General features: G+C 46.0%; 6 protein-coding genes, 1 long non-coding RNA gene and 1 pseudogene across 9 annotated transcripts; 4 read left to right on the plus strand and 4 right to left on the minus strand.

Annotated features, from left to right (window-relative positions):
- Positions 1-1825: 1825 nt before the first annotated feature.
- On the plus strand, positions 1826-2223 carry LOC112350607. Its single transcript, XR_002993827.1, has 3 exons — positions 1826-1850; positions 1908-2009; positions 2074-2223. It is a non-coding gene; the product is annotated as an uncharacterized LOC112350607 (long non-coding RNA).
- Positions 2224-5419: 3196 nt separating this feature from the next.
- Positions 5420-6518, plus strand: LOC9635601 (probable cation-transporting ATPase 13A4). The gene is made up of 5 exons (XM_024687096.1): positions 5420-5645; positions 5697-5879; positions 5930-6045; positions 6120-6270; positions 6495-6518. The coding sequence occupies exons 2-5, from the start codon at positions 5703-5705 to the stop codon at positions 6516-6518; spliced, it is 468 nt and encodes a 155-aa protein (XP_024542864.1). The 5' UTR covers positions 5420-5645; positions 5697-5702.
- A 2474-nt stretch (positions 6519-8992) lies between these two features.
- On the minus strand, positions 8993-12879 carry LOC112340405 (probable cation-transporting ATPase 13A3; the record flags this gene model as incomplete). The annotated part of the gene is given in 20 exon segments (XM_024687097.1): positions 8993-9154; positions 9219-9320; positions 9378-9515; positions 9568-9721; positions 9772-9896; positions 9929-10037; positions 10088-10209; positions 10264-10422; positions 10473-10686; positions 10740-10858; positions 10911-11061; positions 11136-11251; positions 11302-11484; positions 11536-11757; positions 11759-11794; positions 11843-11974; positions 12027-12172; positions 12233-12421; positions 12467-12605; positions 12661-12879. Coding segments are annotated over 20 exon segments (2850 nt in total), but the record flags the coding sequence as incomplete, so codon positions are not given.
- LOC9635602 lies at positions 12806-14057 on the minus strand. Its single transcript, XM_024687072.1, has 4 exons — positions 13488-14057; positions 13243-13437; positions 13006-13179; positions 12806-12932 (listed from the first exon to the last, which is right to left on the minus strand). The coding sequence occupies exons 1-4, from the start codon at positions 13929-13931 to the stop codon at positions 12900-12902; spliced, it is 846 nt and encodes a 281-aa protein (XP_024542840.1). The 5' UTR covers positions 13932-14057; the 3' UTR covers positions 12806-12899.
- A 1934-nt stretch (positions 14058-15991) lies between these two features.
- LOC112350617 lies at positions 15992-16477 on the minus strand. The gene has a single exon (XM_024687098.1). The coding sequence runs from the start codon at positions 16475-16477 to the stop codon at positions 15992-15994; it is 486 nt and encodes a 161-aa protein (XP_024542866.1).
- Positions 16478-17621: 1144 nt separating this feature from the next.
- On the plus strand, positions 17622-20340 carry LOC112350618 (annotated as a pseudogene).
- LOC112350605 (ent-kaurenoic acid oxidase 2-like) lies at positions 20291-22933 on the plus strand. 3 transcript variants are annotated; one of them, XM_024687070.1, is made up of 12 exons: positions 20331-20362; positions 20441-20589; positions 20637-20686; positions 20736-21066; positions 21131-21280; positions 21344-21592; positions 21641-21727; positions 21778-21856; positions 21917-22023; positions 22083-22204; positions 22260-22384; positions 22472-22933. In XM_024687070.1, the coding sequence occupies exons 2-11, from the start codon at positions 20548-20550 to the stop codon at positions 22357-22359; spliced, it is 1317 nt and encodes a 438-aa protein (XP_024542838.1). In that variant the 5' UTR covers positions 20331-20362; positions 20441-20547; the 3' UTR covers positions 22360-22384; positions 22472-22933. The 3 variants fall into 3 exon arrangements, with proteins under 3 accessions (XP_024542836.1, XP_024542838.1, XP_024542837.1); XM_024687068.1 differs by having other exon boundaries at positions 20291-20362; positions 20421-20686; XM_024687069.1 differs by having other exon boundaries at positions 20441-20686.
- LOC9635603 (uncharacterized oxidoreductase At1g06690, chloroplastic) lies at positions 22908-24753 on the minus strand. The gene is made up of 12 exons (XM_024687071.1): positions 24516-24753; positions 24384-24458; positions 24306-24322; positions 24203-24243; positions 23991-24152; positions 23911-23933; positions 23765-23836; positions 23546-23713; positions 23410-23492; positions 23289-23351; positions 23148-23216; positions 22908-23074 (listed from the first exon to the last, which is right to left on the minus strand). The coding sequence occupies exons 1-12, from the start codon at positions 24724-24726 to the stop codon at positions 22958-22960; spliced, it is 1101 nt and encodes a 366-aa protein (XP_024542839.1). The 5' UTR covers positions 24727-24753; the 3' UTR covers positions 22908-22957.
- Positions 24754-25095: the final 342 nt, after the last annotated feature.

Here is a 25095-nt window from a genome sequence, read left to right on the forward strand (position 1 = left end):
CAAGTAATAGTTAATACCATAGGTGGGAACCTTGGCGAGGGAACTTAGCTAAAGCCAAGGCAGTGTTGGTCAGATAGACGAGGTAAGCTGGCAAATTGGAAATGAAAAATTTGTGGCTTACATTTAGAGTGTGAAATTGTGATGGGGCAATTTAAAGGGACAAAAGTTTTTATCCCACGTATCACACTAATACCATCAAATGCAGAAATTCCGTTTAAAATGTCCAAAAGACAATTTCCAATCCGTTTAGATTACTGCTTAACAATTTCTAAATGCCAAGGACAAACATTTGACCGAGTTGGAGTTTACTTGCCCCACCCAATTTTCACTCATGAGTAACTTTATATGGCTTTATCAAGATGCATATCACCACATGGACTTGGAATTAAAATTCAAAACACCACACACCAAGGCCACCTCCTTCCTCAAAATCCTTATGCTTTTACAATCAACACTGTTTATAAAGACATTTTATATTAAACCTCTCTGTAAACCACCCAACATTTGCTGGGCAAGTACTCCTTCTCTAGATATTAGTGCTATGTTGAATTTCCAAAACAAAGCAAGCCATAACATTTATAATGACTTTAATATTATAAATCGTAATGATAAACCTCAATAATAGAAACCTCTTTGTAAACCACATAAGGCTATAACCATAACCATAACTATAAGGCTATAAGGGTGTAACCATATCGATTGTCGTCAACTAAGAAGTAGTATTGGAAGTAAGCGCGGAGATTGCTTGCGCAAACACCTTGAAACTTCAACTGCTCATACCTTGGGCTTGTGCTACAGCGATCTCACCCCCGACCACCTCGGCCCGCTCGCAAAACTGGGCCTTTCCACTCCTCCGGTGGCACTCCATCAGCAGCTTCCTGGTGGTGTTCATCGCATACTCCCAGCAATTCTTGTCGTGATGGCTGTACTGCGGGTCATGATTCTCCAGAATCCTCATGAGCTCGTGCAGTTCCAGCGGCGTATCCTCACAATCGAAATTCAGCAGCTTGGCATTGGTATACTCGCCTAGACTGCGAACGAGGGTGATATTGATCCCGCATTCTTCGCCAGGGCCACACTTCTCGGCAAGGAAGAATTGCTCCACGCCCCCGACGACCAGCACAATCACCAGGAAGTCGTGGTTGATGATCGACTTTGGATTGATGCAGTTAGTGGCGAGGGCGGCTGTTGCTTCGATGGCGCCCTGCAAGCCCTTGGTCAAGCTCCTGGTGAAGCCGTTTGTGAGGCCGGATTGGCAGTAGACGATGGCACGGAGGAGCGAGGGGCTGGATCGCTCAAGAGCGACGAAATCAAGGAGATCCTTGGGCTTGAGATGGTTTCTGATTTCGCCTGGAATTATGGCTGACGAGGAGACCACTCCAAAGCTGTGGAGCAGCGTTTTGCTGCCATCGTACAAGCCCTGCGCAACATGAGTTGATGTAGAGCTCTTGGCCACCGACTTGGAGATTTTCGACATTGTTGGAGATGGAGAAACAAAGCTCAGGAGCTCTCCTGGGAAGAAGAACGCGTTTTTCTAGGCGGCAGCCCACACTCCGGATGAGCTCACCGGCGGGTAGAGCCCAGGGAGTGGGGTCGGCGGGAGACTCGACGTGCTGACTCTCCTTCGGCGCTCCGTCGTTCCCCGCCCTCCGACCGGCGGGTGCGGTCGACACCGTCTGTGGGGCTCGGCACCCCGAAAACCCACCACCGTCGTGCTATTGGCCACTGCTTCCAAGGGATTGGGAAGAAGAACGCGTTTCTAGGCGGCAAGCGCCAGGAAGCATCGTTTGATGCTAGAAGGTTCCTCTAGCTAAAACACATTGCTATCTCCAGTTTGGGCGTCTTACCAGGTAAAAAACTCTCATTCTTTCCACAACTAAATCATATCTCTTCGTGTCTTCTTCCAGAAAAATGGTGGACAGCCTTCGCCGGCCATGAGCTTTGATTTCCGTTTCAAGCTATGGTGGATCATTCTCGCGAGTCTCGCCGTCAATATAGCTTGGCAAAAGGTGGGAATTTTTCCATTCCAGAAGAGAAGAAAAAGAAATTCTCACTTGATAACGTGCGTTCCAGGTCGTAGTGGAAGGCCCACTGGCACGGATTTTAGCTGCAAAGTATCCCTCAAAGCGACAAAAGCTACACATTTAGAGTATATTTTTAGAATCGCCAAGAATGTACGGTACCAAAAATTTAAATCTGAAGGGCAAACGCCATCTTGAATTCGTTGGTTAAGCATATATCCTTTTCAAAAGCTCTCTAGAAGTTTACTCACCGTTTAGCTGCACGTCGCTAAGAACTCTCCGAAAGACAAACGGGGAAATGTTAATCAGTCTCAGGGTCTCATCAATCACCTTCACAGACAGTCAGCAGTCATAAAGAACTCGAAGAAACTTTAGCATACTCTAGACATGTATGCGGTCTAGAGTCTAGAGTCTCGAGTCCAGAGTCTAGTCAGGTCTAGTCATGCTCCTGATGCGCCTCTTGTGCACGAGGGGATCCATGTGTACTTGCTAGAGAAAGAGAAATTATATATTTGCGGTCATGACAAATAGCAATGTGTTTTAGCTAGAGGAACCTTCTAGCATCAAACGATGCTTCCTGGCGCTTGCCGCCTAGAAACGCGTTCTTCTTCCCAATCCCTTGGAAGCAGTGGCCAATAGCACGACGGTGGTGGGTTTTCGGGGTGCCGAGCCCCACAGACGGTGTCGACCGCACCCGCCGGTCGGAGGGCGGGGAACGACGGAGCGCCGAAGGAGAGTCAGCACGTCGAGTCTCCCGCCGACCCCACTCCCTGGGCTCTACCCGCCGGTGAGCTCATCCGGAGTGTGGGCTGCCGCCTAGAAAAACGCGTTCTTCTTCCCAGGAGAGCTCCTGAGCTTTGTTTATTGCTCCATCTCCAACAATGTCGAAAATCTCCAAGTCGGTGGCCAAGAGCTCTACATCAACTCATGTTGCGCAGGGCTTGTACGATGGCAGCAAAACGCTGCTCCACAGCTTTGGAGTGGTCTCCTCGTCAGCCATAATTCCAGGCGAAATCAGAAACCATCTCAAGCCCAAGGATCTCCTTGATTTCGTCGCTCTTGAGCGATCCAGCCCCTCGCTCCTCCGTGCCATCGTCTACTGCCAATCCGGCCTCACAAACGGCTTCACCAGGAGCTTGACCAAGGGCTTGCAGGGCGCCATCGAAGCAACAGCCGCCCTCGCCACTAACTGCATCAATCCAAAGTCGATCATCAACCACGACTTCCTGGTGATTGTGCTGGTCGTCGGGGGCATGGAGCAATTCTTCCTTGCCGAGAAGTGTGGCCCTGGCGAAGAATGCGGGATCAATATCACCCTCGTTCGCAGTCTAGGCGAGTATACCAATGCCAAGCTGCTGAATTTCGATTGTGAGGATACGCCGCTGGAACTGCACGAGCTCATGAGGATTCTGGAGAATCATGACCCGCAGTACAGCCATCACGACAAGAATTGCTGGGAGTATGCGATGAACACCACCAAGAAGCTGCTGATGGAGTGCCACCGGAGGAGTGGAAAGGCCCAGTTTTGCGAGCGGGCCGAGGTGGTCGGGGGTGAGATCGCTGTAGCACAAGCCCAAGGTATGAGCAGTTGAAGTTTCAAGGTGTTTGCGCAAGCAATCTCCGCGCTTACTTCCAATACTACTTCTTAGTTGACGACAATCGATATGGTTACACCCTTATAGCCTTATAGTTATGGTTATGGTTATAGCCTTATGCGGTTTACAAAGAGGTTTCTATTATTGAGGTTTATCATTACGATTTATAATATTAAAGTCATTATAAATGTTATGGCTTGCTTTGTTTTGGAAATTCAACATAGCATTAATATCTAGAGAAGGAGTACTTGCCCAGCAAATGTTGGGTGGTTTACAGAGAGGTTTAATATAAAATATCTTTATAAACAGTGTTGATTGTAAAAGCATAAGGATTTTGAGGAAGGAGGTGGCCTTGGTGTGTGGTGTTTTGAATTTTAATTCCAAGTCCATGTGGTGATATGCATCTTGATAAAGCCATATAAAGTTACCCATGAGTGAAAATTGGGTGGGGCAAGTAAACTCCAACTCGGTCAAATGTTTGTCCTTGGCATTTAGAAATTGTTAAGCAGTAACCTAAACGGATTGGAAATTGTCTTTTGGACATTTTAAACGGAATTTCTGCATTTGATGGTATTAGTGTGATACGTGGGATAAAAAATTTTGTCCCTTTAAATTGCCCCATCACAATTTCACACTCTAAATGTAAGCCACAAATTTTTCATTTCCAATTTGCCAGCTTACCTCGTCTATCTGATCAACACCGCCTTGGCTTTAGTTAAGTTCCCTCGCTAAGGTTCCCACCTATGGTATTAACTCTTACTTGGTCATACTTGATTTCAGCTACTCACTACACGAGCAACGGAGCGTTAGCCATCTATCCACGGATTCCCAAATCTCTCCCAATCCCCCTCCCCGGGTTAGACTGAACTTAAGGTTCGGCAACACTCCCTGCAGGCACAAGTAGCTAAGCACACCAAGCCTGCAGATTCCTAACATCCCTTGGTACTACAAGACTTGATCATGGGACCCTTTAAATCCTAAGTCTTGAGTGCAACACCGGCTTGAGGATGCCGGGGCAAAACACCCTGGCCTCACGGCCTGGTATGGGTACCTCTACCCCCCCCTCCCACTTCCATCCCGAAGGGAAGGTCCAAGCCCCTAGGAAGGGCGAGGACTAATGAGCCACAAGGTACTCAAGTGGGGCACCACTCCACATGAGCCGGGAGCACCGCAATTAGTTTCTCTTTCAGGAGTGGGAGTTGCTCTTGAGCACTTCCTTGGATGGCCCCTCCGGCACCAGCCAAATCCATGCTTACTCCCACCCAACGCCCCTCGGTCCCAGTCCCAACCTCAAGTCATGATGATGCTCTCGCAATTGTCACAGAGACAGGTATATCCTTCTGCCATGGTTTTTTCTTTCACTAAGGAACGTGTTTTTTCTGTGACCCAGGTATGTCAACCTCCAAAGGCGAACTGGTTGTGACGATTTTGTACCCTCAAAAGCTCATCTTCAAGTACGATGAGGAGCTCCAAATCGTTGCCTGTCTTCTTTTTATCTACGCTATCATATGCTTTGTTGTGTCCATATAAAGTTTCAGGTATATATCCATGTTTCTCTATATGAAATCATTTCCGTCTATTGTGGACCAGAACATGAACGGACAGCAGAGTATTTGGGTGACAAAGTGGATCTACTGTATGTTCATCATAAATCAGATAATGTCGCCACTATTGCCGGTCGCTCTTGAAGTTGGACAAATTCACGCTCTGGAGAGTTTAAAGGCACGCCTTCTTACCTCCTGTTTCCAGTTCCTTATGTTGTTCTTTCAGAAGCGTGGGGTGTTTTGCCTCAATCCAAAGCGCATAGGTTATCGCTGGGAAAATACGAGTTTTCTGTTTTGACAAAACTGGGACATTGACAAAAGAGGGACTCGATTTTGTTGGAGTTCAGAGTGTCGTCACTAACTCCTTTGGACCAGTTTTATCACTTGAAGGTGGTCAAAGAATTGATGATATTGTTTTGCATGGACTTGCCACATGTCATGCTGTTACAAAGTTCGGAAAGGACTTGGTTGGAAACCAGGTTGAGGTAAATTTGTAATTTTCGCCAGAAAAGCTTGGATGATCTTTTGTGTGACAGGTGAAAATGTTCTCAGCTGTGGGATGGAATTTGATAGAGTCCGCAAAGAGTCCCCCAGTCGTTTCAGATGGTTCCGGATCACGGACCTTTAGAATCGTGAGACGAAACGAGTTTGATCAATCGAGAGCAACAATGAGTGTTGTTGTGGAGGACAACTCTGGAAACTTTCACATCTACTGCAAGGTTCTTGCGTCTAGCATTTGCTCATTAATATTTCCGTTCAAGCATGGCAGGGTTCTTTCGAAAAGATTAAGGAGCTGAGCAACGCTCAAAGCCTTCCAGCGGACTACGAGGACAGAGCACGGCTTCAAGCTCTGCAAGGTTGTTATGTTCTTGGTTTAAGCTACAGGTGCACGCTGTTTCCTCAGTCTTCCATGTTTTGCAGCTGGCTTTTTATACTGTTTTCTTCCCTGAACCTTGCAGATACCTTGGCCGAGAACTGGCATTTGAAGACATGTTAGCACTACCAAGGAATGAGTTGGAGAAGGACCTATATTTTATATCTCTGGTCTTGTTTAGGAACGAGCTAAAGCCGGATAGCTCTGCAGCTATTCATTCTCTCAAAGCTGGAAAGGTACGTTGTCTATATTGATTCCGCTGGAGAACGAAATGCTCCTGGTCTATAGGTTCGTCCCGTGATGTTTACCGGTGATAATGCTCAATGCGGCCACTATATTGCTAAACAATCTGGTATGTTCTCTACTGACTGTAAGATACTACTGGCTGATATAACGAACGACAACAGGTTGGTCTTATTCTTTATGAAAGATCTTTCTAACGATAGTTTTGTCTCTGTAGCGTGGTATGGTCTCCACTGAGTAGTAAAGTGACAACGGGTATAAGCCGCATGACCACCGAAGAACTACTTCAAAGTAGAGCGAGCTTACTTGAGGACGGGACCTTGGAACTTGCGGTTACGGGTAAAGCTTTTAACGGCTTACAAGAATCCAAGAGAACGGACGACTTACTTCTTTACACACGAATCTTCGCAAGATTCACTCCTTCCGATAAGATTCATCTTGTGCCTGCAGGGAGTGTTGCCGAACCTTAAGTTCAGTCTAACCCGGGGAGGGGGATTGGGAGAGATTTGGGAATCCGTGGATAGATGGCTAACGCTCCGTTGCTCGTGTAGTGAGTAGCTGAAATCAAGTATGACCAAGTAAGAGTTAATACCATAGGTGGGAACCTTAGCGAGGGAACTTAACTAAAGCCAAGGCGGTGTTGATCAGATAGACGAGGTAAGCTGGCAAATTGGAAATGAAAAATTTGTGGCTTACATTTAGAGTGTGAAATTGTGATGGGGCAATTTAAAGGGACAAAAGTTTTTATCCCACGTATCACACTAATACCATCAAATGCAGAAATTCCGTTTAAAATGTCCAAAAGACAATTTCCAATCCGTTTAGGTTACTGCTTAACAATTTCTAAATGCCAAGGACAAACATTTGACCGAGTTGGAGTTTACTTGCCCCACCCAATTTTCACTCATGGGTAACTTTATATGGCTTTATCAAGATGCATATCACCACATGGACTTAGAATTAAAATTCAAAACACCACACACCAAGGCCACCTCCTTCCTCAAAATCCTTATGCTTTTACAATCAACACTGTTTATAAAGACATTTTATATTAAACCTCTCTGTAAACCACCCAACATTTGCTGGGCAAGTACTCCTTCTCTAGATATTAGTGCTATGTTGAATTTCCAAAACAAAGCAAGCCATAACATTTATAATGACTTTAATATTATAAATCGTAATGATAAACCTCAATAATAGAAACCTCTTTGTAAACCACATAAGGCTATAACCATAACCATAACTATAAGGCTATAAGGGTGTAACCATATCGATTGTCGTCAACTAAGAAGTAGTATTGGAAGTAAGCGCGGAGATTGCTTGCGCAAACACCTTGAAACTTCGACTGCTCATACCTTGGGCTTGTGCTACAGCGATCTCACCCCCGACCACCTCGGCCCGCTCGCAAAACTGGGCCTTTCCACTCCTCCGGTGGCACTCCATCAGCAGCTTCTTGGTGGTGTTCATCGCATACTCCCAGCAATTCTTGTCGTGATGGCTGTACTGCGGGTCATGATTCTCCAGAATCCTCATGAGCTCGTGCAGTTCCAGCGGCGTATCCTCACAATCGAAATTCAGCAGCTTGGCATTGGTATACTCGCCTAGACTGCGAACGAGGGTGATATTGATCCCGCATTCTTCGCCAGGGCCACACTTCTCGGCAAGGAAGAATTGCTCCACGCCCCCGACGACCAGCACAATCACCAGGAAGTCGTGGTTGATGATCGACTTTGGATTGATGCAGTTAGTGGCGAGGGCGGCTGTTGCTTCGATGGCGCCCTGCAAGCCCTTGGTCAAGCTCCTGGTGAAGCCGTTTGTGAGGCCGGATTGGCAGTAGACGATGGCACGGAGGAGCGAGGGGCTGGATCGCTCAAGAGCGACGAAATCAAGGAGATCCTTGGGCTTGAGATGGTTTCTGATTTCGCCTGGAATTATGGCTGACGAGGAGACCACTCCAAAGCTGTGGAGCAGCGTTTTGCTGCCATCGTACAAGCCCTGCGCAACATGAGTTGATGTAGAGCTCTTGGCCACCGACTTGGAGATTTTCGACATTGTTGGAGATGGAGAAACAAAGCTCAGGAGCTCTCCTGGGAAGAAGAACGCGTTTTTCTAGGCGGCAGCCCACACTCCGGATGAGCTCACCGGCGGGTAGAGCCCAGGGAGTGGGGTCGGCGGGAGACTCGACGTGCTGACTCTCCTTCGGCGCTCCGTCGTTCCCCGCCCTCCGACCGGCGGGTGCGGTCGACACCGTCTGTGGGGCTCGGCACCCCGAAAACCCACCACCGTCGTGCTATTGGCCACTGCTTCCAAGGGATTGGGAAGAAGAACGCGTTTCTAGGCGGCAAGCGCCAGGAAGCATCGTTTGATGCTAGAAGGTTCCTCTAGCTAAAACACATTGCTATTTGTCATGACCGCAAATATATAATTTCTCTTTCTCTAGCAAGTACACATGGATCCCCTCGTGCACAAGAGGCGCATCAGGAGCATGACTAGACCTGACTAGACTCTGGACTCGAGACTCTAGACTCTAGACCGCATACATGTCTAGAGTATGCTAAAGTTTCTTCGAGTTCTTTATGACTGCTGACTGTCTGTGAAGGTGATTGATGAGACCCTGAGACTGATTAACATTTCCCCGTTTGTCTTTCGGAGAGTTCTTAGCGACGTGCAGCTAAACGGTGAGTAAACTTCTAGAGAGCTTTTGAAAAGGATATATGCTTAACCAACGAATTCAAGATGGCGTTTGCCCTTCAGATTTAAATTTTTGGTACCGTACATTCTTGGCGATTCTAAAAATATACTCTAAATGTGTAGCTTTTGTCGCTTTGAGGGATACTTTGCAGCTAAAATCCGTGCCAGTGGGCCTTCCACTACGACCTGGAACGCACGTTATCAAGTGAGAATTTCTTTTTCTTCTCTTCTGGAATGGAAAAATTCCCACCTTTTGCCAAGCTATATTGACGGCGAGACTCGCGAGAATGATCCACCATAGCTTGAAACGGAAATCAAAGCTCATGGCCGGCGAAGGCTGTCCACCATTTTTCTGGAAGAAAACACGAAGAGATATGATTTAGTTGTGGAAAGAATGAGAGTTTTTTACCTGGTAAGACGCCCAAACTGGAGAGGCGGGGTTTGCATGGTTGAATTGCTCGCTTGCAACGTGCCATACTTCCGTGAACTTGTTGTGAGGAAGAAGCAGTAGACAAGAGCACACAGCGATCAATGACCAGTACGAAACCTGCGTGGAAAAGACTTAAGTGCTTGAAACTACTTGACAGTAGAAGACTTACCATCAAAGAGAGGTTTTTGAATACGGTCTTTCGAAACTTGGAGCCAAACGAGAACACGAATGCGGACGTGATGAACTGGAAATACATTGTGAAGAACAACACTGTGGACTCCCAGTTGTCACCCAGCGTCCACCAGCTTGCACCATGAGAGTATCTGAAACAAACGAGATTTTGAGCACGAACTTTACAAAACCAATCACTCACTGTGCCGGCCATCTCACGTAATCCTTCTGGCTTGCCATGAAACAAATTGCAGCCACCAGGAACACAACGTTGCTTCCCCATAGCCCCAGCACCGATGCTACGTTTAAAGGTCCAAGAGGCCTCACCTGTCATTACCACGGTTAAACATTTCAAGAACCTTGTTGAGTATTTTTTCAGCGTTGCACCGAGACATGGCATAACCAAGGCTGAGCACAGCTACGCCATCAATAAATATGCAGTCCATTTGGCAGGCTATAATCCCAAACCTGGATTAAAAGCGCTAAGCGTCGGGAAGATCTCGAAAGTCCAAGCTTACCAATAACAACAAAGCTTGAATATTGAGAACTGGAGGCCATAAATAATCAGAAACTTGTAGCATGCGAATGACGTATGGAGAGCACCTCGCGCTTCACGTAGTGAATCTACCACAGCGTGGACCTACAAAGAAACATCAACTTTGTGCGATTGTTTCAGAAAAAAGCTTGAACTGACCGATTTGTTTCGGGCAGTAAATGGAGACACCACCGATGCTTCTGCAGCACTTAAAGCGATGCCGGCGTGAGCGGCCCTTAGCGCTCCACAATCGTTTCCACCGTCACCACACATTCCCACGATTAGGCCATGGTTTCTATGCATAGTTACCACTTTCTCCTGCAAGTCCCCAACCGCATGAGACTATTATCAAAGGGAACAAGATGAATCTTATCGGAAGGAGTGAATCTTGCGAAGATTCGTGTGTAAAGAAGTAAGTCGTCCATTCTCTTGGATTCTTGTAAGCGATTAAAAGCTTTACCCGTAACCGCAAGTTCCAAGGTCCCGTCCTCAAGTAAGCTCGCTCTACTTTGAAGTAGTTCTTCGGTGGTCATGCGGCTTATACCCGTTGTCACTTTACTACTCAGTGGAGACCATACCACGCTACAGAGACAAAGCTATCGTTAGAAAGATCTTTCATAAAGAATAAGACCAACCTGTTGTCGTTCGTTATATCAGCCAGTAGTATCTTACAGTCAGATGAGAACATACCAGATTGTTTAGCAATATAGTGGCCGCATTGAGCATTATCACCGGTAACCATCACGGGACGAACCTATAGACCAGGAGCATTTCGTTTTCCAGCGGAATCAATATAGACAACGTACCTTTCCAGCTTTGAGAGAATGAATAGCTGCAGAGCTATCCGGCTTGAGCTCGTTCCTAAACAAGACCAGAGATATAAAATTCAGGTCCTTCTCCAACTCATTCCTTGGTAGTGCTAACATGTCTTCAAATGCCAGTTCTCGGCCAAGGTATCTGCAAGGTTCAGGGAAGAAAACAGTATAAAAAGCCAGCTGCAAAACATGGAAGACTGAGGAAACAGCGTGCACCTGTAGCTTAAACCAAGAACATAACAACCTTGCAGAGCTTGAAGCCGTGCTCTGTCCTCGTAGTCCGCTGGAAGGCTTTGAGCGTTGCTCAGCTCCTTAATCTTTTCGAAAGAACCCTGCCATGCTTGAACGGAAATATTAATGAGCAAATGCTAGACGCAAGAACCTTGCAGTAGATGTGAAAGTTTCCAGAGTTGTCCTCCACAACAACACTCATTGTTGCTCTCGATTGATCAAACTCGTTTCGTCTCACGATTCTAAAGGTCCGTGATCCGGAACCATCTGAAACGACTGGGGGACTCTTTGCGGACTCTATCAAATTCCATCCCACAGCTGAGAACATTTTCACCTGTCACACAAAAGATCATCCAAGCTTTTCTGGCGAAAATTACAAATTTACCTCAACCTGGTTTCCAACCAAGTCCTTTCCGAACTTTGTAACAGCATGACATGTGGCAAGTCCATGCAAAACAATATCATCAATTCTTTGACCACCTTCAAGTGATAAAACTGGTCCAAAGGAGTTAGTGACGACACTCTGAACTCCAACAAAATCGAGTCCCTCTTTTGTCAATGTCCCAGTTTTGTCAAAACAGAAAACTCGTATCTTCCCAGCGATAACCTATGCGCTTTGGATTGAGGCAAAACACCCCACGCTTCTGAAAGAACAACATAAGGAACTGGAAACAGGAGGTAAGAAGGCGTGCCTTTAAACTCTCCAGAGCGTGAATTTGTCCAACTTCAAGAGCGACCGGCAATAGTGGCGACATTATCTGATTTATGATGAACATACAGTAGATCCACTTTGTCACCCAAATACTCTGCTGTCCGTTCATGTTCTGGTCCACAATAGACGGAAATGATTTCATATAGAGAAACATGAATATATACCTGAAACTTTATGGACACAACAAAGCATATGATAGCGTAGATAAAAAGAAGACAGGCAACGATTTGGAGCTCCTCATCGTACTTGAAGATGAGCTTTTGAGGGTACAAAATCGTCGCAACCAGTTCGCCTTTGGAGGTTGACATACCTGGGTCACAGAAAAAACGCGTTCCTTAGTGAAAGAAAAAACCATGGCAGAAGGATATACCTGTCTCCGTGACAATTGCGAGAGCATCATCATGGCCCTGTCCTGCTTGAAGTAGAGTAGTCCCAGAGAACAAAGTATGCCGCGAGCCAAGGCCATCGGCCTTATACTGCACGTCGGTGTTGGGAGCAGCGTATTTTTGCACTGGCATGGGCTCACCAGTCAAAGCACTCTCGTCACAAACACAGGAGCCTGGTTCGAAGCTAGTTAAAAATCGAGAAACAGACGGTTTCAAACCTTTGATGATCAGTAGATCGCATGGAAGCACCCAGCCGCTTTTGAGCTTGATAACATCCCCGGGTACCAAGTTTCGCGAAGCAAGGTTTATCCATTGACCGCTTCTCAGAGTTTCAACTTGCGTATCATACTCAGTGATCTGAAAACACAAAAGGACGTTTTCCAACCATCCGAAACTGATTCACAACGCTTACCTTGGCTATCATGAACTGGCCTCGACGTCGATTGTAAATGGTTATCGCAGCGCTCAGTGCCACAATAAACATCATGAGCGGTGCAACGAATAAGTAGCTACTCCAGAACTGCAAAATGTAGGAAATAAGCTGATACACTTTAAAGAGCGTGAACGTTTCATCGAATATAGAATAGAAGAGGGACTCTGGTTTAAACGGGATTTCGTTTGGACACGCTCTTTAAAGTGTCCTAAACACTTTTAAGCTTCCCCTTCAGTAAGACCTTCGGCTTCCTACCGGAAACAATGGAAAAGAAAAATAATTTCGACGCACCGATACAGTACAATATAAGTAAAGTTTTAAAACCTTGAGGAAATCTGAGTATCTCTCCCCAACTTTGAAGTGCACGTCTGTCACAGTTTCGCCTTTGATCAAGAACCTGTGGCCTTGAAAGAAAAAATGCCGCTGCCCGGCCTTTGTAGTGAGTATTTTAACAATCTCGGAATGACCATGTAACTCTTCAAAAGTTGATAGGAAATTCTGCAAAATTGAACAATTTAGCATACGTGAATCACTCTATATTATAGAAGTTGTCAAGCTTACTCGAAAGTAACGGACGTAGTGCACGAGCGGCAAGTCGTTTCTCGACAAAATCTGCTCGCTTTCTCTGGTCCAGATAAAGACGACTCCGGCAGACTCGAGACCGCAAGGACTTCGAAACCAAAATCTTACTCGGCCCTTGAATATTACCCAAGCCGTAAACAAAATGGCCGAGAGCCACCAGACCACGAAAAAGATCTGCAACAAGAGGGCAAAGTTGTGAGCGAGAACAAAAAAGTTTTGCGAACCTTTCCATTGAAGTCATAACTCCCATCCACACCACCGACTTGACACTTGTTGTATGCATCTAAAAGTAAGAGCGAGTGGAGCAGGATCCAGTGAAGCGATGTCAGGCAGCAGAGACAGTAGCAAAACTCTCCAAAATAAGACCAAGTGTAGCCAGTGATTCGGAGCTCCTTCTCCTCTTCCACATTTACCACATGATCTTCGCCAGGTTTTCTATCAGATGAGATAAAATTCTCGCCTTTCCCGTTCCGCTGGAGGACTAAAGGTTGCACCTGATTCCTTCGCAGCTTCAAGAACTTCCAGAGCTGAAATGCCGAGCCGCAGCTGGTAACGAAAGCCCATAACGCGTAGACAATCAAAGGGCCTGTCTGAGTGACGCTGGTGATGAGAACACTGCAGGATGGATCATCAACACAGCTCGTAGGACCTGTCGGATACTTTCCCATGAGGCGAGCGCTGAAAAAGCCACCTGTTCTTCCTCAGATCTTGGATTGGAGCAAGCAAACTTGGAGCAAAGACCAGCAGCCACTCCTGGAGCAAAACTAAATCTCACATTTAGAAAAGAGCCGGGAAGAACTGCAATGTAAACAAGCGAGCACAAAACTTTAAATGTTCCCCAAGCCGACTTTTCCACAAGAAAGGATGACTCAACAACGCTCTTTCATCCAGGTTTTTTGGTCCCCTCCACTCAAAAACTTTGCGACTTTATGTTCACGGCACAATGCAGGTGCTATCAATCCACTGAAAGTGCAAGCTTCAATCATGCCGGGCAAGAGCTTACCTTGGAAGAAACCTTTCGACTCGCGCATTGATTGTGTGAGCCCTGGCCCGCTAGTTCTACTCCTAATGGCGCTCGCTCACTCGCAATCCATGGATTTCTTACCGGATCGCTGGCGCCGATGGATCATCGTAGAAATTTCGACGCGATACTAAAGAAAGGCGTGAGTAGAAAATGGCCGATTGCTCGGATTATAAATCCTACTAAAACCCCCGGCCACTATTGTCCATGATTTTTAAAATCCGATCGGACGGCGTAAAAGCTTCTTATCGGACGGTTACTACTTCTTGGGTTCTGAGACGTCGTTGTGGATGATTCAGCACGATTATCGGGGAGAAGATGAACAGAATGACTAGCAGGAATGCGCCGTATCCCTCCATGTGGCTGATCCAGATCCTCGACAGCTGCAATCGATCCACGGTCTTGTGGTTCTGGAGATGGGGCAAGAGCTGGAGATCCGTGGGGTTGTTGCTGTTGAGCATGTCACTGGCCTGGAACAGGGCCCTGGATAGCAGCTTCTTGCTCGTGATTTGGTGCTGGAGCTCTGCGTAATCCTCCAATTTGAAAATGAGAGTGAGGATTGTGGCAAGCGAGGCGAGCATCTAGAGAACGAAAGGGATCCATATGCAACTTCGGGGCAAATTTGTGGCCTTGGCCAAGGTGGTGAGAATCACACCTTGGAAGATGAAGTAGATGCCCAGGAGCTGATAGATCTTGTTCTTGGTGTTTTGGAGGCATTGCTCCTTGCGCTCGATTTGTTAGTTCACAACCTCTTTCTCCTTCTTCCACAGCTCCAAGTGCAGTTTAAGCGTGGGATTTGTAGTGATTTGCACATAAGGATCAGTGCCAAGGGTGAGATTTTGAGGAGGAGCGTTTAATTCATTGTATGGAGCGACCGGGATAACGAAACTGAGCGATGAAACCCTCACAGACGAACTCGTCTTCTTTGACCCCAGGGAATATTCTTTGTGCGTTAAGGAATATGCTTCAGTGCTCAAGAACCCTAAAATCGGTCTTTCAAGTTTTGCTCGATGTGATTTGCCAGCAAGCAATTCCCATGATCGTGGAGAAGATGAGCAAGATCACTACTAGCAATGCACCGTAGGCCTTCATGTGATCTTCCCAGATCCTGGAGATAAGATTTTTGGGGTGATCTTGCGGCCTGTGCATAATGTGGGGCTGCCACTGGACATTGTGATCGAATGTGCTCCCCATGCTCTTGAGATCGTCACTGGCCTGGAACAGCACCTTGAACATGAGCTTCTCGCCCTTGATCTGGCGCTCCAGCTCTGAGCAATCCCGCAGCTTATAGACGAGGGTGAGAATCGTGGCCATGGACGCCAGTGTTGAGAGCATAGTTGCAGCTAGACGTGCAAACGTTCCAACGTGTCGATGTTTAAACGCTGTTTAAAACGTTTTTTTCAGGACAATCCAACGTTTACATGTTAAAGCCTAAAATGATTAAGAAAACACTAATATTTACTAAAGACACTTTAATCTGATATTAAGTTTATAAAACCTAACCGAATAACATACTGAAAGAAGAAGCCGTTTTAGTCGTCTTCCGATTCTGAATCATCTTCCATTCCTTCATCGATGCTAAACTCCTCAGTAGCCTAATTTGGTTCCTCAAAAGCTTCTTGTAGATTGAAGAACTTGAAGTAAAGGTCCAAGCAAAATTAACAAATTCTTGCACCACTCTTAGAACGAGTCATCGAGAACATGAGATCACAGCTTCAGGCCCTCTGGCTTCTTAGACCAGTCAAGTCGTCTCCATTCTTGGCTCACCACCATTCTTTGAAGCCCGGAGAGATTTGTGGTCTCCAGAAGCTGAGACATCACGAGAAAAATATAAGCAAACCTTGTGGTCACAAGCTTTATTAGGTCCCATTTGCAGAAAGTTCTATAAAGAGCTAGAACCCGTGGCTTTGAGGTGATGAAGGTAACTGTCTTCGCACAGCCATTGACAAAAGGCTGCACCCAAGATAGAGCTCCAATATCTTTGAACAGCAAGTCCATAACGTGGCAAATGCAGCAAACGTGTACAATCTGTGGAAACTCCTGCTGCAAAAGCTCCCCTATGACCACGTAGTTGCTTGCATTGTCCGTCACCACCTGCACAACGTTTTCTGCGCCAACCTCTGCTCTGGTTTTCTTCGTGTTCTTGCTGTCCACAGCCTTTAGGAAAATTGAGCCTCTCACAGAACTGACCATGAAGTTGATAAGAGACCACTTCTTGATATTAGACTAGCCATCCGTGACAATGGTACAACCATATGTCCTCCAACTTAGCCGCACATTTTCAAGCCGCTTCTGAACGTTGTTGTAGATTTGCTATAACTCAGTTGTCCACAACTTCTCATATCCCATGAGGTTGTCAATCACTGGATGCCCCACTTTTGTGGCAACTTTCAGCATTCTCTTCAAGTTGTCTCTTTGGATTGTGTTGAAGGAGATGTTCTCGGCAAAGAAGAACTCTGCAACAGCATCATCCAGTGCCTCAGCTGAAGCAGTATAAAAAAATGTCACCAAATTTCTATCCGAGGATCTGTGTTTTGCTGCTCTGCTTGTCCCAGCACTGGACCCCATAGATTCTGCTGGCCCCCCTGAACCCTGTGTGGCTTGCTGCAGCAGATGCCCATCATCGGCATCTACTAGCTCTGCTAGCTCGGAATCAAAATAACTGCTACAAGCTTTTTTAAGAACCTCATAAGGGATTTCCCTCATTGCCTTGCACGTTTTCACACCTCTTGCCCGAACTCCAGCAAGATGTGCTCACACTCAGTCCGCTCCCCTAGTGTGAATCTCATGACAATACTTACATGTCCAGTGCCGCTCTGCTCATATCACATGCTTCCAGCTCCAGCAGTCGCAGTGTCCTCCAATTCCTGTCATGACCAAAGAAACCCTAAAGAAACCCTAAAGAAACATTTGTTTCTTTTCGCAAATAGTGCAAACGCGTTGGGAGTTTAGAACGGCGTTTTTGAACGCGTTTAAAACGTTACGTTTTTTAAGTTTCACACGTTTTCCTGCAACTATTCGAGAGCACGAAGGGGATCCAGCGCCACTTCTCGGAGAGATCGTTCGCCTGGGCTAGGGCGGTGAGAATCACACCTTGGAACACGAAGTAGATCCCCAGGAGCTGATAGTTCTCGTTCTTGGCGCTCTGCAATCGCTGCTCCTTGCGCTCAATGCGTTGATTCACGACCTCCTCCTCCTTCTTCCAGAAATCCAGCCGCAGCCTCAGGGCCTTGTTGCCTGCGATCTGCTCGAATGGATCGACGCCGCCGCCTCCTAGCAGAGCTTCCTCATCGCGATCCTGGCAATTGCTGCTACTGCTGGCCATGGATTGATTGAGATGAGAGAGCGGGATTTCTTCGTGGTGATTCATCGTGCTATTGGCCACTGCTTCCAAGGGATTGGGAAGAAGAACGCGTTTCTAGGCGGCAAGCGCCAGGAAGCATCCTTTGATGCTAAAAGGTTCCTCTAGCTAAAACACATTGCTATTTGTCATGGCCGCAAATATATATTTTCTCTTTCTCTAGCAAGCCCTAGGTAGCGATCGCGATCGTGTCGCCATCGCGAAAATTTTCGCAAGGATGATCATCGGAGCTGGATACGCTGCGCTCATCACTGGCGCTGTCTCTGGAATCGGTAAATTTCGTGTTGGATTTCGGCCGATCTTTTGTTCTTTGCGATGTCTAGGACGAGCGCTAGCGCTTGCGCTCGCTGAGAAGCGCTCGATTTCGACTCTGGAAATGGCCTCGAGGCGCTCAATCTAGTGAAGGAAGTCCATTCCAGGCTCGGCATCTCGGGCACGGCGGCCATTTTTGTCCAGTGCGATGTTACAAAACCTGGTATGCTCACAAACACACACACACACACACACTGCTTATTTTTATGTCATGCACTAATACTTCGCTGTTTTAGAGGAACTTTCTCTCGCGTTTGTTTTAGAGGAACTTTCTCTCGTGTTTGTGCTCGAGCTCATCCATGACTATAGAGTTTAAAGTCTCTTTTGCTGGGCTTTACAGGTCAAAGCAATGCGAGCTCGGGGACAACCGGGAGTGATCATAAACCTTTCATCTGCGTCGGGATTATATCCGGCTCCCTTGATGCCAATCTACCCGGAAGTAAAGGTAAAAGCTCAGAAGGTGGTCTCATTTCATTTTGCTGTCGAAACACTCCATTTTTCTAGGTGGTGTTGTGTTGTTTACGAGATCGCTATCAAGACTTCGCAGAGAAAAAATACGAGTGAACGCGCTCTGTCCCGAGGTCAGTGCACAGTTTACAATTTTTTTTCGATTTTGACATACATGCCGGGTTTCCAGTTTATCGAGACTGCAATGACGAAGTCTCTGGATAGGAAAATAATAGACATAACCGGAGGTTATCTATCAATGGACAAGCTTATTCACGGTAAGGTGTATATTTAACTATTCAGAAGCAACGTCGTGTTTTTTTATTCCTCAGGGGCCTTTCAGCTCATTGAAGATGATAGCAAAGGAGGTGTTTGTCTTTGGATAACAAACAGGCGTGGTCCGGAGTATTGGCCTTCAGAAGAAGAGGAAAACAAGTTCCTGGTTCACGGTAGAAGAAAAAAAATCCCTCAAGAATCGAAAGAACTTCCGTCTCCAAATCTGCCTACGTCCTTTGATCAACTGTAAGTGATTGTTTATATTTTGATCCTGTTTCTACTATTGCTGTTTTCAGGATGGTTCATAAGCTGAGCAGCGATTTTCGTGTTGCCACGAAAATCGTCACGGTACCACTAAGACTTCCTGTGAGAGAAGGCCACGTACTGATAAAGAACTACTATGCTGGTGTGAATGCAAGTGATGTAAGTAGGCGTGCAACTCCTTTTTATCTTACATATCCTTATGTTTCAGGTGAACTATAGCTCTGGACGTTATTTTGCAAATGAGAAAGAAGCATTGTCGCGCCTTCCTTTTGTTGCTGGCTTTGAGGTAAAGTTTTATTAGATTTCTATGTAAGTTTTCCTTTTGTGCGCTTTGCAGTCCGTTGGAGTGGTTGCAAGCATTGGACCTGGCGTAGCTCTAGATGAGATTACGCTAGGATCTGCTGTTGCAACCTTTAGCTACGGGGGTTTTACAGAATACTCACAGGTTTAGCAAAAGAAAAGTGAAATTTTTGTTCTAACTAGATTTGCAGGTTCCTGCAAAGTCTGTCATTCCTGTTCCTTCCCCGACTCCTGAAGTTGTGGCTATACTTGTCTCTGGACTGACGGCTTCTCTTGGTTTGCAAGAGGTAGTGGTGCTAGCTCTGTAATCTATAACCCTTGCTCACTGGTCTTTATGCGGAAGACATAAAAACGGTATGTAAGAAGTGCTATGGAGTATCTAACAGATGAACAGGTTTTGAAGAAAGAATATCCACGTGGAGTAGACCTTGTCTACGAATCTGTTGGCGGGACGATGTTTGACACATGCCTGAATGCTCTTGCAACTTTTGGACGTCTGATCGTCATAAGAATGATATCGCAGGTGTGTTAATGTTGTATTTTAGCCGCCATATGAAAACGCTTTCTTGCAGTATCAAGGAGAAGGTGGATGGCAACCGAGAAACTATCCTGGACTTTGCGAGAAGTTGCTGTGGAAATCGCAAACCATCGTAAGCAAGTGCTGCCATAATGCTGCTTTGCTAACAAGGTTATCCAGGTTGGATTCTACTTAATGCATCACAATAAGCTTTGGAAAGAACACGTTGCGAAACTTCATAGCCTACACAGTCGGGGGAAGCTAAAGGTATCGTGCTTATCTGCTCTTTGAGCGAGAATACAACCTACTTCTCTGCAGATTGCAGTTGATCCAACACCCTTTACTGGCCTAAGCTCTGCATGTGATGCTGTGGAGTACCTTCATTCTGGAAAAAGTGTTGGCAAGGTATTGCGATTTGATTGAAATGATGCGCACTAATTTCATGACTTTGTCTCCAGGTTATCATAAGAATTTCCATGGATGCTCCAGCGCTTCAAATCTCACGTTTGTGATGTATTGACACCTGACCTTTACTTTTGGTGTTTCCTTTCTGCGAATAAGAGCTTACACGTCAGTTTAGATTCCGCGCCAATCCAAACAGGTAGCAATCTAAAGTTTTCGAGTTTGATACGATAAGAGAATGCGACAAAATTTTCTAGCTCTTTAAGCGTTTGAAAAGACGCTTGTGTGCAGCCATGCAGGCGATGGATCTCTGGCTTCCTTCCATTGCAGTGGCCTTGATCATCGTCCTTATCTCGTGCATTCTCAACTTCAACAGCTGGTTTTATGCTCCGAAGCTTAGACCTGGATCGCCACCATTGCCACCAGGTTCGCTTGGTTGGCCTGTTTTCGGAAACATGGGAGATTTCTTACAGGCCTTCAAGTCAAGCAATCCGGAGTCCTTTGTAGGGGGTTTCATTTCCAAGTAAGTGTTAATTTCCTTTTTCTTTTCAAAACCTCTGCTTTTCTTGCAGGTATGGATGTGGAGGCCTGTATAAAGCGTTTTTGTTCAGGCAGCCCACCATTCTGGCCACATCAGCGGAAGTATGTAAGACCGTGCTTTGTAACCATGATGTTTTTGAGATCGGATGGCCAGAGCGAGTGGTGAAAGAGCTTCTGGGACTGAAGGTTCTCTCGGCAGTGACGGGCGACGATCATTTGAAGCTCAGCAAACTGGTCAAGCCGGCTTTAAGTTCACCGAAAGCAATTCAGCATCAAATGCCTTGCATTGAAGAAAACGTGAAGAAATTGCTAGACGAATGGGCGGATCGAGGCAACATCGTCTTTCTAGATGAAGCAAGAATGGTGAGCGAGCCTCAAAACAATCCGCAAAATTCTAACCTGCTTTTTGTTTCTGTCGTTTCTGTAGTTTACGTTGAAAACTATTCACGAGATTCTAGTAGGAGAGGATACAGGGATTGATTTCAAACAGGTGTCTGGGCTGTTTCACACCATGAACAAGGGTCTGCGTGCTTTACCACTCAACTTTCCTGGCACTGCTTACAGTAACGCTGTCAAGGTTCTTCTTCTTCTTCTTCTTCTTCTTTTTTCTCCGTCTTAAGTTTGTGCTTGGTTCGTCCAGGCACGCGCAACGTTGGCAAATGACTTCTGGCGAATATTCTACGAAAGAAAGGAAAGCAAGAAGAGAGGAGGAGATACTTTGTCCATGCTGCTGGACGCCACAGACGAGGGCGGTCAACCTCTAGAAGATGATCAAATCGTGGATTTGATCATGTCTTTTATGAACGGAGGGCACGAATCCACGGCACATCTCGTCACCTGGTTGGCCATCCTCCTGAAAGAGCACCCTGCTGTTTACCAAAGACTCAAGGTATCCATTTCGCTTTCAGTATGAATATTTTCTTAGTGTTTTTTGCAGGCTGAACAAGATGAAATCGCGCTCAAGAAAATGCCTGGCGAAAGCCTTACACTAGCTGACATGAGGAGCATGACTTACATGTCTAGAGTATGCTAAAGTTTCTTCGAGTTCTTTATGACCGCTGACTTTCTGTGAAGGTGATTGATGAGACCCTGAGGCTGATTAACATTTCCCCGTTTGTCTTTCGGAAAGTTCTCAGCGACGTGCAGCTAAACGGTGAGTAAACTTCTAGAGAGCTTTTGAAAAGGATATATGCTTGACCAACGAATTCACCAGGCTACACAATCCCGAGAGGATGGTTCGTAGAGGCGTGGCTACGACAAGTACACATGGATCCCCTCGTGCACAAGAACCCGAGAGAGTTTGATCCCGACCGCTGGATTGTAAGCGTTTTGTTTCTTTGGTCGTATTCCCTACGTTAACCGGAAGTTTCTGTGTCAAGAACGAGAAGCCTCAGCCTCATACGTACGTTGCCTTCGGCTTGGGCAATCGAAAGTTTCCCGGAAGCAACCTCTCCAAGATCCAGAGCAGCATCATCATCCACCATCTCATCACGAAATACAAGTAAGCACAACGTTTTCCATCTTTTGCATTGGAAGGCTCACACACACCAACACAGCTGGGAGCCATTGAATCCACACTACAAGCTCGTATATCTCCCACACCCAAGGCCCGCCGACCACTATCCCGTCAAGATCACGAAGCGAGCACTTGTCTAGGATCTCTCTTCACGCCTTGGAGAAAGTAAGCACCATTTCTCACAGAGACTGTGATTTGGCTGTAAGAATCTATGTCCCTGGAACTAACCGCCAGATTTGTTGGTATTACCAGGCCATCTTCACTCCGCGCGAGGACCGCCATGGCATAGTAGAGCTGGTTCTTGGGATAAGTTAGCTTCTCGCTACGGGCCTGCGCCTCCAGAGTACACAACAAGCCTCCGTACACCTCTCGATTCTTCTCCATTAGCTGGATCGTACTGCCAGTGTTGTTGACAAAGGTAACTCCTCGAATTTGCGCTAATCTCTCGTCGCTGCTCCAGCACCCCAGCGAATTTCCCATGGCCTGCCTAGTAGCAACAGACGTGGAGAGATCTTTGTTCCCAGGATTTTATAGAATGGTGGCCGCCACCGCGTCAAGTGACCTGACCAATTCCAATGGAACTTCCAGGAAGAGCTGTGTGTTTTAACTTATTAGGCAGCAGTCACGAGATTAGTTCATACTTGGTTACGTTTCTAAGTTCAATATCTAGAGCGTACTGAGTCCACTCTATCAAGAGAAAGAAGCTTTAGATTCTCCAAGAACTAGACAAGGAAGCCTTCACAGGTTCTCGACGGGAAATCCAACCACTGGAGAAACTCTCTTTGCAATGTCCCGGAGTTCCTCAACTTCGTCGGCTGTTAAGTTCCATCCGAGAGCCCCCGCGATTTCAATCGCCTGATAAGTGGAGATGCCTCTTTACTTAGCCACGAAAAAACCATATGAATTTTTTTTTTTTTTCTTTTAGTACCTGTTGTGCCGACTTGGCACCTGGAATGGGAACCACATTCTTCTGTGCGACCAGCCAATTGAGAGCTACCTGGAAAAGTTAAACATCGAGAAAACTTTGCGTAAGTTATGTGACTTTCAAGGCTCCACCAGAAAAAAAAACCTGTGTGGATGTCTTGTCGTACTTTTCTCCTAGTTGCTTGAGCTTGATTAGCACAGGAGAGAGCTGAGGAAGTTTCAAAAAGTTCAAAACTACAAACAAAAAAAAGAATAGTAGCTATTACCTTTGACAGGAACCCCGCATTGTAGATTCCTCCCCTGGGTCCTTTTGGTGGATTTGATGGCGTGTATTTCCCGCTCAAGATACCTGTGAGATGTTTGAGAATCCTCATCTTTTTATTTCATGTGCCTGGAAGTTACCTTGAGCGATCGGAGAATAAGCTATGAGTGTGATTCCCAGGTCGTCACAGGCTTGTTTGACGCTGTTTTCCTCTGGTTTTCGATAGATCAAGCTGTAGTTTACTTGATTCGATGCCAGGACAACTCCTCGTCTCTTCAGCTGGTCGTGAGACCTCTTAAGCCTGTCCACTGGAAGCAAACCAAGGATTTACATTGGTTTCCAAAGTAGAAATGCCACACCTTTGTAATTGGAAACTCCTACTGCTTTTACGAGTCCTTGCTCCACAGCGTCACCAAGACCGTCGAGATATCCTGTTACAAATACAACGTAGCAAAGAAACTAGAAAACGAGTAAAAATGAAAAAAAGAAAGAAAGAAGACACCACCTTCATTTCCCCATATGCCTGGCCTGCCATTTAATTTAGACGTGAAGTTTAGAGCGTCTTTCAAGTTAAAAGTGCCATACCAGTGGAGCTGATATAAATCGACAGACGAAAGATTGAGACGCTCCAGAGAATCCTTGAGTGCTTTGACAACGCTCCCTCGGCCAAACCTCCATGGCAGTGCAGCAAACTTCGTTGCCACTACAATCTTAGATTGTTCTTCTTGTTTGATCTCCTTGATAAACCTGCGGGAAGAAAGAGGAAAACTTGAAAAATAGAAGACAAGCTTGTTTACCTTCCTAGAAGTGTTTCAGAATTTACAGCACCAGATGCAAACTGGAGTTGGACAAGTTAGATGGTTTAGCAGTAAAGTTCTAGCTCGGGACAGAGAATTCCACCTTGGAGCCATAGACCTCTGGACAAACGAAAAAAGAGAATTGAACACACCATTGTGATCAACCAGCAAAATTGCTCACCTGCAGTATCAAAGAAATCCAAACCACTTTCCACGCTCGCGGTGAATGCCTCTTTTGCATCTCTCAACTTTCTATCTGTAATTGAAGAGTGATAATCCACACAACTCGGCATGAAGAAAGAAGAATCACTACCATTCCAAGTGCCTTCATTCCAGTAACTTGTATCGCCCCACGACCAAGCCCCAATCCCGACAGGAGAAACCTCTACACTGGATTTTCCTAGCCTTACCTTCTGGGTTGGTGTTGTCACAGTGATACAAGCACTGATCGAAGAGCCATGCCGCCTTGTTTTGATCCGGGCAGCTGGCAGCCATAAGAGAGAATGTGGTGGCGATAGTGCCATGGCTCAAAAATCCCGCTTTAACCTTAAACCCTATGCATATCGTGACAGATTTTCCTTGTACTGCTGCAATGGCTTAGAATGTTTTTTGTCACAACCAACCGATTATAGAGTAACAGATTTAAAGCCTCAAGATTAGAAATATTTAATTCATCTTTATTAGTTTGTATGTCTTAACAAAATCTCAAAGGCAATAAAGAATAATGCTATTGCCAAAAACAACTTAGCAAAGACAGCCTTTAATGAGCTTGAAGCCTCTAATCACAACCAGAATATATGTAAAGATGAAGGCCACTCTCTTTGAGCTTATGAGTTTCCCTCATCTTTCAGGAACTCCTGCAATAAGGTAGCAAGCATGATGGTAATATAGAG

Source organism: Selaginella moellendorffii, unplaced genomic scaffold, assembly GCF_000143415.4.
Source record: "Selaginella moellendorffii unplaced genomic scaffold, v1.0 SELMOscaffold_52, whole genome shotgun sequence".
In the NCBI taxonomy this organism is placed as follows: domain Eukaryota; kingdom Viridiplantae; phylum Streptophyta; class Lycopodiopsida; order Selaginellales; family Selaginellaceae; genus Selaginella; species Selaginella moellendorffii.